This window comes from Aulonocara stuartgranti (assembly GCF_965226115.1).
Source record: "Aulonocara stuartgranti genome assembly, chromosome: 16".
Classification (NCBI taxonomy): Eukaryota; Metazoa; Chordata; class Actinopteri; order Cichliformes; family Cichlidae; genus Aulonocara; species Aulonocara stuartgranti.
In genome coordinates this window covers 26,840,865-26,853,982 of record NC_138952.1, presented here as the reverse complement: position 1 = coordinate 26,853,982, position 13,118 = coordinate 26,840,865, and the positions used below count along the sequence as shown (strand labels likewise).

At 40.8% G+C, this 13,118-nt stretch overlaps 1 protein-coding gene across 1 annotated transcript in view; it reads left to right on the top strand.

Annotated features, from left to right (window-relative positions):
• The first annotated feature begins 1,664 nt into the window (after positions 1–1,664).
• dgkh (diacylglycerol kinase, eta) overlaps positions 1,665–13,118 on the top strand; it is an 80,221-nt gene continuing 68,767 nt past the window's right edge. Inside the window, exons 1-2 of the mRNA XM_082509330.1 lie at positions 1,665–2,027; positions 3,184–3,348. Of these exons, the coding sequence (XP_082365456.1) occupies positions 1,980–2,027; positions 3,184–3,348 (213 nt within the window). The 5' untranslated portion in view covers positions 1,665–1,979. The remainder of the gene's footprint in view (positions 2,028–3,183; positions 3,349–13,118) is intronic.

Sequence of the window (13,118 nt, the reverse complement as noted above, 5' to 3'; positions counted from 1 at the left end):
TAATATACATAAAAACCACAGTTACTTAAAAAGAAATCAATAAATACACAAACAACCAGTCCTTCCTCATGCTGGATGAGTAATGGGAACCACTCACTGTCTGATCTGTGAGTGCTAAAATTATACTCTTAGCCATCCAGTCGTTCTCTAAAAGTAAACATTAACTTTCTTAAAAGTGCTTTAAAAGTGCAAACACCCACAGCTACAAATATCTGCATGTTATATGATGGCCCATCGTTCACATCTGCACGTAGCTGGACTGGCCATCGGGCATACAGGGCATTTGCCTGGTGGGCCGATGGGTTTTTTATTGTTTTACTCTGATGTTTGGTGGTGGCTATGGCGGAGCTTCCACAGAGGCCAGCAGGTGGATGAGGGAAAGTGGAGGAAGGGACCCGTGGTGGCCGCCGGGTCGGCCGCGTTTCGTATTGGGCTGAAAAGGAACGCGATCTGTCCCGTACTTCAGCTAGAATGAAAAAAAGACACAAAGCTGGAGTTATTCTGTGTCTTTAGGCTGTCAGCTGCCTCTACTTCTCTCATTCTCTCCCTTTCTCTGCTGTTGCTACTTCAGTCACGAAACTGGCTTTTCTCTCTTGTTTGTTTATTGCCCACTTCGCGCCAGAAACAGGAAACCAGCAGTGGTTGCGCTAAACAACAGCAGCACGTTTAACCTTGATCAGCTGTTGTTAGAATTTATTAAATATTACTCTCTAGTATCAGCTGATGTTTGCTGGAGCCACAGCTGTAAAAGCTGCTGGTCATGATATGTGGTGAGAGGGAAACATGAAGATGAAAACAGGAGATGTCCTTACTGTTCTGTTATGTTTCTGAGAGACAACTTACACCAGGATCCTTTTTTACATGGCTGACAGCTGGTAACTGTGCAGGGGCGGGTCTAGCAAAGTTTTGCCAGGGGGCCAGGAAGGGCATTAACAGGGAAAAGTGGGCATAAAGAAATACTTTACTTTCTTATATTCATTTAAAATGTCTAGCTTTTAACAAATAATTATCTGAATCTTACAACCAAAGTTTTTATCAGATGTAAAATGTATAGAATTCATACATATATACCAACAAGACACTGTACATTAGTGTCACAACAGCATTTTGTTTTTATTTTATTCTTTTACCTGGTGGGCCGGTCTCGAGTCAAAATGCCCGGGCCGATTTTTTGTCCCAGTCCAGCCCTGCATCTGTACCATTACTTCAGTACAATTATGACCTTCCTCTAGGTAAAGTACATAATGTACCCTTTGTACTTGTAAGTAATGCTTAATGCTTTCAAAAAAATCCGAAATATTCGGAATTCCTCTTGGAGTTGTTGTAGGTACTCCCTCTGTAACACTGTAGTGTGTATGGTCCAGGTTACATATTTATTCTTCCTATGAAACTAAACAATGCTTTCCATAAAGCAACCTACAACATTATCATCAAACTAACGTCAAACGAAGTGTTCGGAGCTGCCAGAGAGTAACTGGAGGGGCGTGGGTTTTACTGGACTGAAATGACACGAAGAGTGGGGGAAAATCTGAGAACACTGAGAAAAAAAATCTATGCTAACTAAATCCGGACCGGCAATGATTATAGATGACGTCATTGAAACTACCCTCACAATTGTGCTCACACGTGCACACAGTTGGATTACACACATTCGCGCCCCCCCCCCTCCCCTCGCGAGCGGTGCCGAACGAGCCCCGGCAGTTTAAATCGCTTTGACATTTATCACGTGTAACGCCAATAAGCCCGGTTCTTGAAAGAAGAGAGAGAACGTCGCGGAGGAGGAGGAGAAGGAAAGGAGCGGACAGGAGGAGGAGAGGAGAGCGGTGGGAGGACGAGGCGAGTGTGTAGTCCAATCTGTTCGGTGTGCACATGAGTGGCGTAGCGAGGCCAGTGAGCGCGAGGCAGGTTGTGAATTCCTCCACCTTCCTTCCCTAATTTCGTTTCTTTTCTCTCCGGAGCGGACGCTGAGGTCTGGGACTATGGAAGATGTCTACCCTTACAGCCGCAGCCCAGCCTGGGAGGAACTGGTTAGTAACGTTCAAAACTGGTGGAGACTTTGTTTTGAATCGCTCCGCATCCCATTCTACTTTGAGTTTTTCCAGAGAAAGGAAAACAGTGAGACGTCTTGCGTGGTCTGTTTGTGAGTTTGCACACTTTGGCGGTGTTTGGTCCGCTAAAGACTGCGCGCGCGCCTTTACCCCCTCATTGGCGTTATTACGACGGGCTGTCATTCTGTTAAATAAATAAATAAATAACTAAATAAGTGGCCCGTTTAAACTGTGTCGTGGGACGTTCGTAAGTCTTAGTTAACAGTTCTCAGATAAACAACAGTTTTTGATTCTTTTTTCACCCACACAGTCTGTCCATTTCCTTTAGTTTTAAATCGAAGTAAAACTGTTGTCCGCTTCATGGAAATTCAATTTAACGCTGTCTTGTCAAATCAGTTTAGCGGTTTAGTTACATACATAAAAGTGAGTTATTTGGACTTGGATTATAACACGGAAAAAATTGTATATTTATAGAAAAAAATACAGAAAATATGCCTTTGTGGCCTATATGTTCATAACTCCTATAGCTCTCATTAGGCCCACAACAGCAGCTATAAATAGAAACAAATATTATGAGACTATTTCTATGAATTACAGTGCCACTACCATATAACTCTTAGCTAGTTATCACTGTGATGTGTATATTAGAAACCTACTTATAATAGTCTTTGTGTGCATATTAGTTATTCAACATCACATCAGGCAAAAACAACAACTCAAAAGTAGTTTAATTTCTCTCGTGTTTGTGTCAGACAGCCGCTAGGGTCTGCCATTCCACGGCCAAGTTCCCCGGTTTACGGAGTGGATGAGGCGGTCTGTAGCCTCAGTCTGGACTGGCCGTGCAGGCTGGAACCATAACCAGCAACAAAACAGAGACTCGGCTCCTTTTTTAATATCTATATATAAACGCCGTGTAGCCCATCCCCGCTGTGCCGCGACATGCTACATCCCCTATGCGTTTCCCGGCCCACACACACTCCAGCAAACACAGCCGTCTTTATTGTCATAGAGGCAGTGAGAGATGACAGCGAGGAGAGACGCTTCCCAGCCGCTGAGCAGCTCTCGCCTCCAGGAGAGGAAGGGGACGGCGGAGGCGAAGGCTAACCCCGATTGGTTTTATCCCTCCCCTCGACAGGAGCCGGAGAAAGGGCCGCCGTCCGCGGCGGGGATCCATGCCCATGTGGTGGGCGCTGTCGCCGGCTCCGGCGCTACGGAGGAGTCCTCCGATAGCGAGGCAGAGCAGGAAGGCCCCCAGAAACTCATCCGGAAAGTGTCCACCTCAGGGCAGATCAGGAGCAAGGTAAGGCAACTGTCGCTTCTCTGCTTGTATTGATATCTGATTTAGTGTGTGTGTTTGCTGGGACTAGCTGCTCCCTGGCTGCTGGGTTATCCTCAAGCAACGTTTGCTATGACAGCACCAAGGATCTACCTGCTGCTTTGGACATTCAACAGTTTCATTTGTGCGCAGAGCTTTATTGTCTTTCAGCCTTACTGATGCCTAAGATACCAGTAAAGCGAAGTAAGAAGCAAGGATAGACTTATATTTAAGCATTTACATGTAACATGAAAGCTCCGTCTTTCTATGGAAGGTGTGAAATAAAAATCAGTAATAGGGGGTTATTTGGGCAAAATTGCAGATGTAATTATTCTCTTTACGTTAAGGTTTAAGATTATTTAATCATAACTTATCGAATCTGTTGCTGGCAACAAAGTCTACTCAAGCAAAAGAAAGCAAGTATTCCTTATGATAGCAACATCTTTTTGTGTGTTAAATTTTCATCTATGGTGTGCACAGTTCTTTAGCCTTGAATGTCATTCTGGCCTTAAAGTCAGTTTGACCTGATAGAAAATGAAGTAAACATTTCAGCCTTTATGATAAAACATTTTGTTTCGCATCTGTTTGCAATCTGTTGCATCTCTCTGCTTAACACGCAGGACTAAGTGAGAGTATGTTGTGCAGATTCTTCGTCTCTGACACCCAAGCTTTCTTGGCTCACACGCTTAATGAGGGCCACCCTCCCACATCAAGGGATCCACTTAATTATTGACTGCTCCCGCTCCACCCCATCTTCATTATTCAACATGGGGATATATTTAGAGACTTGGGGCTCAGGAATGTCTGGACATTCATTTTTTATGCAAAATCTCCTAAAATGCTACCTAGAGGAAACACTTTAAGAGATATTTGTGCTGATTTAATTAAGAAGTTACTAAAAAAAAATCAAAAATTTGATGCTGATTGTTATGTTATGAATAATAATGTTATAAATAATGATAAAATGTTATCAGAAGTTACTAAATTCAAACAGTTTTGCTTAGAGTGACTAGTAAGAAACAAAAAGCTCATTATTCTGCGAGAAAAGATTTGAGAAGCTTAAAGCCATAAATGTTTGCAGTTGCAACATTATTATGTCAGGCAAGGGCTGACCTAAAGGGTGATATAATATATAGTCTTAAGTGTAAACAGAGGTGAATGACTGTCTCATCAGCTAATGTTTGTTGAATTTTCCTCAAGGACTGTTTGCTGTAGGCTGATTTTTCCATCAGTCATTCTTTATTCGCCTGTCATCCATGAAGTTTGGCTGGAGTTTGAAAAAGTGAATAAAAGGCAGGTTGATATGATGTACGCTCCTGACTGCAGCAATGTATATACTGAAGGTGATGCTAATTGCATCGGTTGGCAGACAGCCCAGATAGCCCTAATCTGTTCTGCCACACTATATTCAGCAGGCTCCATGTCACTGTAGAATTATCAGTGGTATAAAGCACTTCTGTTGTAATTGCATCAGTTTGCCTAGCATGTTGACTTAGCGCTAACAGAGGTCTCAGACTTGTTTTCGTGTGGGTCATTGAGTTTTCTCTTGGTGTGTGTGTCTGTGCTGAGAGTTCCTAATGGATCATGCAGGCACTGACTCACTGAGTGTTGTTCCACTGGGTTGTTTGCACAGCTCTGGATCTGTGTGTGCATGCATGTATGTGCATACGCTTGCCCGTCACATTGTCTGTGTCCATCCCTCTGTCTGTCCACTATCTCTCTGGTTCTTTGGTTGCTACAGACAACGGCATCTTCCGTCCCTTATTGGTCAACTCCATGGTAATGCCTGCCTGTTAGACCGGTTTAGTTACAGGGGGCACATATGGCACGGAGTAAATCTCATCCCATAATTACCTCCGATATGCCCTCTCTGCGTATGTTTGAAATTTTCCAAAAATTCCAAGAAAGGCTTGTCAGTAAACCAAAACGCAGACAGAATGTAAAAATGGGAAAGACGGCTAACTTGAATCGGAAATGTCCAAGTTAACAACTCATATAATGTAACACGAAAGCTCTCAAAAGCTTTTAGAGTAGGAGGAATGAAAGAAAAGAGTCAACAGGGGGGTTGTTCAGGCAGAATTAGATAAGCTATTAAGCTCATATAACAACATCTCATGCAATCTACTGTGGGCAACAAAGTCAATTTAAGGAAAAATGGACGCTCATATGGTAACATTGATATTGATTTCAATGAAAGTCTTGACTCGTGACAGAAGAACACTGAATAATGCAGCTGAAGTCACTGCAGCTGTTTTTCTGACTAATATCAATTATTATTGATATAAGCCCACTGTTGTTGTTCCGGGAGCTCTTCTTTTATACAAAAACTAATGGGATTGGACTGTACATGGGAGGGATTAGAAATAGAAATAGAAATTAGAAATGGATATTTCTCTCTATGGTGATAAACATACATTGCTGTGCAATGCATTTCAGCCATTAAGTGAGTTTATGACAATAATCGCACAAAAGATCCAGTATACTTGGGCTACATATTTATTATTATAGCCAAAATGTAAGGATGCATAATAATCTTTTCATAGCCTCTTTGCTGTCATCTCCACTCTCAGCCCCCTCTGTTTTTTTTTGTTTGTTTTTTTTTTGGAGGAGGTGCTGTTGCAGTTGAAGAGAGCTTATAAACGTGTGACTAATGCTGTAGCTGTGTGATTGAAAGCAGAGCTGATGGCATGTCAGAACCTGCTGCTGTTGCGCTGCTGTTACTGCTGTCCGGGGAATCGGGATAGCTCTGCAAGCTTGACATAAAATAATCCAGAGCAGATATGCTGAGTTAGTGGGAGTGGGGTGGAGATATAGCAGAGAGATGTGACACACTGTGGTTTCCTTTTATGGAAAGTGTAGGACTGGCTTTTTGGATATGAGATATATAAGTTGGCCCTGCGACAGACTGGCGACCTGTCCAGGGTGTACCCTGCCTCTCGCCCTATGACAGCTGGGATAGGCTCCAGCGCCCCCCGCGACCCTGAAAAGGATAAGCGGAAGCGAATGGATGGATGGATGGGATGGATGGATATATAAGTTGTTGGAGATTTTTTTGTTTTTTGTTTTTTTCCCCTAAATTTAACTGGCATTTATTAGGAAGTCTCTCTGGATGTATTGTCTAACTTTGCAAGAAGGGGCTACTCAGTTTCTTTCTTTTTTTTTTTAAGTACTTCATCTTGATAACAGTGTAAACCTGAATAAGTTAACATGACCATAAAAGAATTAGGGCAATCAATTTATTTTTATGTTAATGCAAAGCCAAGTATTACAGTAACAGTGTTTGCATATTTGGATAACATGCATTTTCTGACTCCAGTAAATCAAAGTGCTTGTTGAGTTAACGTAGACATTTTCGGTTTCATTTTCAGCCACAGAACATAAATACACAAACACACTCTTTCAGGATAAGTTCAATATTTTCTTTTGATATAACTGATGTGATATAAATGGGATTGCTATTTGTTCCGCTATTTGTTTTTGAGATGTTCCACTCTTCAGCAAGACAACTTGAGTTTTGCATGACATCAAGCCAGCAACCTACTGCACTCATGGTGTCACAGCTTTGTTAAATATAAATTACATAACTTCCTTAGTGATTAACCTCTTAAACCCCAAGCCTAACTCATCTCCTGCCTTTTTCCCCCGTATCAGGGGGCGTTGGGGCTTAAGAGGTTAATAAAGCATGGGGCGATCGTGGCTCAAGAGTTGGCAGTTTGTCTTGTAATCGGAGGGTTGCCGGTTCGAGCCCCAGCTCGGACAGTCTCGGTCGTTGTGTCCTTGGTCAAGACACTTCATCCGTTGCCTACTGGTGGTGGTCAGAGAGCCTGGTGGCACCAGTGTCCGGCAGCCTCACCTCTGTCAGTGCGCCCCAGGGCAGCTGTGGCTACAATGTAGCTTGCCATCACCAGTGTGTGTGAATGGGTGGATGACTGAACATGTAAAGCGCTTTGGGGTCCTTGGGGACTAAGTAAAGCCCTATACAAATACAGGCCATTTACCATTTACCATTCTGATGGTTACTTTAACATGAAGAGAAATAAAGGACAGCTTGAGTAACTCAACTGTAAACATAAAGGAGCAAATATAAAATGACAGAGTATTGCAGAACATATATAATATTGTAGCTAAAGTCCCTTTAGCTGAAGAATTACTGATGTAGAACCTGAACTTTTATCACCTGGGAAGTGCTGACGTAGCAGAAAAACTGACCTGGTGTCTTGTCTCAAGGCTTACTTAACAAAAACTAAATAACTCAAAAACAAAAATCAGTTTCTTCAACTCAAAGAGGAAGTAAAGAAAAACAATATATTTATTACATTGCTATTATTATATTGCTTACTTTGGGTGTATGCGATTATGTATATATGATTATGAATTTAAGTAATACTTAAATTGCTAAAGACAAAAGACACCATACTTTTACATTTGCCTTCCACTTTCAGATAACCTATATCTCACTTGCTCCCAAATGTACATAATTATGTTCTCTGAAGTAAGTTGCTAAGTTGAGGCTTCTTCTGTTCAAAGCTTGTAGCTAAATCTACTGAGATAATTGTGTGGAAATTACTGGCCTCAATAACATCCCGTGTGCCCACTTGACACATGTATAACTCCCCATATATGTGGTCCAGTTGCACAAAGGAAATCACAAGGGAATTGCCCTGTCCCAACTACACGTTGGATTGTAATTTTCCCTTCACTATGGTGAAATTTTAGCATGTGGTGGGAGTTTGAGGAGGAAGACTACAGAGTTGCAATTACACCCACAAGAGAGGACAGTATGCCAAGACAGTTGCAGGAGAGTGGCGGATGTGTAGGAAGAAATGGAGAGATTCAGCACTGGTGCCCAAAAGACTTGCTTCCCCAAGAACTCCAGCCTTTTTCAGCAATGACAAATGATTTGGTAATGGATGTATAACAGAGCCTGACTGCATGGAGTGATGGTTGAAACAGTGGGCTTCTCTTAGCTGCCAGCCAGTTTCCAAGAAGACTAAAGGCAGATAACCAAAGAGTCTTTTAACAGGAATTAGTTTTGAAACTCAACTTTATTTCTTTAATTTGGTTTGTTTTTTTTATGGTGGTTGTGTTTTTACTTGTAGTTGGTGCAAGAGCAAACATGTTCCCACAGAGTGCTAACAAAACCAAATATAAAAAAAATGGAGTGGCAACAGTGGGAAGAATAAAGAAAGGTACAAGACTACTGTTGGCACATATTTCCTGCACAGTGGTTTACAAGCTATGGTACTTTTTTAGGTTTGCTTCACTGATGCTTCTTATGTTTGTTAAAAGCATAATTACACATAATGGTAAATACAGCAATTGGACAGAAACATTAAAGCCGATACATTTATATATTGTTTGGACATAAAAATAGTGTAAAAGATTGCCGATTCACAGGACTTTGCAAGCGAGGCACAGTGGTTTCTTGGGAGTCTCAACCCTGTTATGGTGACAGTACTCTAATAACACTGGAATAAAGTGATCAGAAACATTTTTAACAAAAAATCTACCAATATCAAGCAAACTTCAGTGAGGTTGAGAAGAGACTTATAGTTGGTATAAAACACGCTGCTCTGGGCTTTAAGATAAGAAACATAAAAGACCAGCTAGTCACAGCTTAAGTTCATAAGGTCTTACTCGAACTGCCTCTGTGTGAGTTAAGTGTCTGACTGTTTGTCTGGGTATTGTCAAAGACAGGACGTAGGTCTGCTCTGCTCTCTTCGTTTAGCCTCCTAGGGAACTCCTGCTCTGCTCTTATCCACCAACCACAGCTGCTGAATTCATTTGAACTGCTTGTGCCTTTGTCCATTGTATCAGTTTGTGTGTGTGTGTTTTTTGTGTGTGTATGTCTGTGCATGTTGTTTGTAGCCTGTGCTGTGTGTCCCGCTGTCAGTGGCCAGGCAAAGTGTGGGTGTAAGGTACATGGTGCTCAGGTTACTCATTTCTCTCTGGCACAGGACCCACTCTCTCTCACAGTTTAGCCAAAGAGAGAAGCCGTGTACAGAGGCAAGCAGGGGGACTATTTATAGATCACTTCTGGCCTACTTGGCAACAGGAAGGAGATGAAGACAAGGAAAGGAACTATGGAGGCCAAGGAGGAACAAAATAGAAACTAGAACGGCCAACTAGAGCAAAGTCATTTCTTTTGCTGTGGATGAACTTCAAGTTCCACTTTGCCACTCTCTGCTAAAAGTCAAAAAGTCGAAAAGTTTTCTCTGGATTTGTGAAACACACTGGGATATACAATACACATACTGATGAGGACAAAATTATTAGCCCCCTGTGAAATTTAAAGTTTTTGTTAAATTTTTTTTAACAGAGTGTGGGGTTTTCAACATAGCATTTCTAAACATACAAGTTTTCTTTAGAAAATCATTCTTTCAGAAAAAACTAAAATGACCAGGGTCAGCATTATATACTGACCTTATTATCCACTCATAGACCAAACCACTGCTGTGCAATGATGTGCTTTAACTTTGTAATGCTCAAACCTTCTAAAATCAAGTTCAAACTGAAAGTTATCTAACACACAGTATAAAAACTTCAGAAAGGCTTTAAGCTCTTATGTCAGAAAACATCATGTCAAAAACAAAAAACATCGGTTTAAACTCGAGAAGAAGAATTGTTGATGTTCACACTTCAGGAAATGGATATACAAAGTTCCCAGTCTAAAAAACTGGAGTGAGAAGTACTATTAACAAATTCAGAGAGAGACACACAGTAAAGGAGTGGTAGAGAACAGGCCTGGAAGACTGAAGTATGCTAAGGACAACCTTGAGAAAGATTATGTATACTCTTATGTATGTATGTATACCAAGTTCATCTTTTGGTCAGATGAGATGGGTCTGGGTTGTTGCTTTGTCTTTCAACACAACGACGAAACAAACACAAAGAAATGTCGCTCCTGGTGAAGAACTACATCTGTGGATTGAACTGAACACCAAGGTCCATGCCAGAAGACCATCAAATCTGGAGAATCTTGAGAGATCTGTCAAAGAAGAATGGGCTTTGCCCAGGAGGCATGTGTGGGACTTGGTACACAACTGACTTTTTGCATTGGGTGTGTGTGTATTGAATCTTAATAAAATAGGTGTTCATTATGCTCCTCAGTCATCACCTGGCTCTCCCCTTTCCCTTTTACAGCTCACAATATGTGCACACGCTCGTGTCAACAGTGGTCCTCCAAAGGACATTGCTGTACTGTATGATGTACTAACAACAGTTATGTTCACATGAGATTTTGTGGAAGAGATCCCCAAACCTTGGTGTGTTGTCAGTACCTCAAAAAGGTTTAAATGTGGAGATGACCTCAACTGCTATGTCTGTGATACAGCCCCCCTTTGACTGTAATTATGCAGCAAGCTGCTAAGGCCTTATAGGGAAGTCAGCTTTGAGATATTGCATCTTAATCTGCTGCAAGAATTTAGTCTTCAGGCCATAACTTATGGAAAAGGAAGGACAGAATTAATGTAAGTGGACATATGTTTTTAGAAAATGAACAGTGTTTCTCTTTCCTGTTGTTTTCCTGCTTCAGTCACCACCAATGGCAAAGGAGACTAGAGCCAGACAAATGAGAAGAGAATAATGTTGAGGTGTAGTCATATCAGTTTTAATGAATCTAAAGTAGTAAAGAAAATTGCAGTGTTACTTAACTAATCTCAGTTTGGGTTCAGGAAGATAGTAATAGAAAGTTGTTCAAGTGCTGCAGAGCTACAGAAGGACTTGAGTAATGATTTCACAATGTTAAGGATTCATCATTTCTAATAATCTATATTTTTGTTTCCCAACATCACATGCCTACTTCTTGCAGTATGACATAACCAGTCTGTGTGATGTTCATCCACAGTGAGCTTTTATTCTACAGCCGTGTTTTCTGTGTTTAAGTTGACACAGCTGGTGGGCAGGATGTCAGCTTCAGGCCTCCGTGTCTGTTTGTAATTCTCCCCTAAGAGAGCAGCTTTCCTTTGCTATAAATAGCCTTGCATGTGTGTGTGTGTGTGTGTGTGTGTGCACATTTCATTTTGTATGTGTGTGCACACATGTGTGTGTGGGGCCCACCTCTCCTCTGTGAGCCCAGAGAGAATGATGTCCTTCCATGCAGCATTTCCATCTGTGTGCGTACAGAGCTGCGAAGAAGGATTTGCCTCCTCCCTGATTTCTTTTTTGCATATTTGTCACACTTACATGCTTCAGATTATCAAAGACACTTTAATATTAGACAAAGACAATCTGAGAAAATACAAAATGCAGTTTGTATTGCAGTTATCCAAACCCACCTGGCCCTGTGTAAAAAAGTTATTCCCCAGTAAACCTAATAACTGGTTGTGCTACCTTTGGGAGCAAGAACTTCAGTCAAGCGTTTGCGATATGTATGCAATTGTTTCCCAGTCCATTTCTTATTGTTGAATCATGAACACTGACCTTAACTGAGACAAGCGAGATCAGTGCAGTTCCTTAGATTTCTCCTGCATGAGTCATTGATGCCTCTCATCACGGTTCACTGGAGTAACAAAGCTTTAGAAACATCTTTGCAACCCTTTTCGGACTGATACATGTCTATAACATTTCTATAATATTTTTGTCATTAGCTCTTGAGTTTCTTTAGATCATAGCATGATGTGTTGATGTTTGAGATCTTTTAGCTTACTTCACCGTTTTAGACAGATTCTATTTAAATGAGTTGATATGTGAAAAAGGTAATTACGTGAATTACTTTTTCAGGGCCAGGCAGGCTTGGATTGGTTTTTGGCTTTAATAAATGAAGTCATCATTTAAAAAGTGTGTTTTCTATTTACTCTGGTTATTTTAGTTACTATTAATATTTGTTTGATGACCTGAAATGTGTGGGAAATGCAAAAAACAAGAAATTAGGAAGTGACAGTTTTTTTCATAGCTCGTACTATATTGAGCCTTTTAAAAGCTCAACACTATAAAACCTAAGTACTGAGGACAAAGTGAAATATTCTGCTTGCTCAGGAAATTTGTTAGTCATGTGGAAGAAATGACTCAGTGAAGTTTCTATTATAAAACTGCTTTTTAAAAAACATCTAAATTAAAACTAGCTGACATGAGCAAACTGCATAATCTGCCCAAAACCTGTTCTATAAACATTTTTCAATGATAGTAATGTTAGCGCCACTTTACCTCACTGGGATGGGCAAGTGCCCATATGGCTGAGAGTGGCTGGCCCGGGTTCAAGTCCAACCTGCGGCCCTTTACCACAAGTCTTCATCCCTCTCCACTTTCCTGTCAGTCTTCACTGTCCCTATCTAATTAGGCAAAAAACAACAAAAAAAGTAAGGTTAGAGCTACAGATGCCTTACAAAGATGATGTAGATAACACATAATCTTAAAAATATCTGCAGTTAAAATTTCATATTAGCAAAGAAAGATTTGTGCTTCAGATTAGAACCGCTTTCAGTCTTCTTTAAAACTCATTACATGGGAAGTTATAGTAAGTTACAAAGCACTATGGAACAATTAAAATATTATTAATATCAACAGAGAACTATGTTAAAACAGTATAAATATAAAGTTATTTTTAGGCCCCCAAGTCAATGATGAGATCCTCATTGTAAATGTAACTAAAAAAAACAGAGATCCTGGAAAACATAGTGAAATCTTATTAAAAAATATATTGAAACAGTTAGTGGCTTTGTCTTAAAGTAGGTTTCAAAACTTTCCCCCCATAAGGTGACCTTCTAAAAGGATAAATCAGTGTCAGTTACCTAACACCTCATGGAAACTCTGACAAA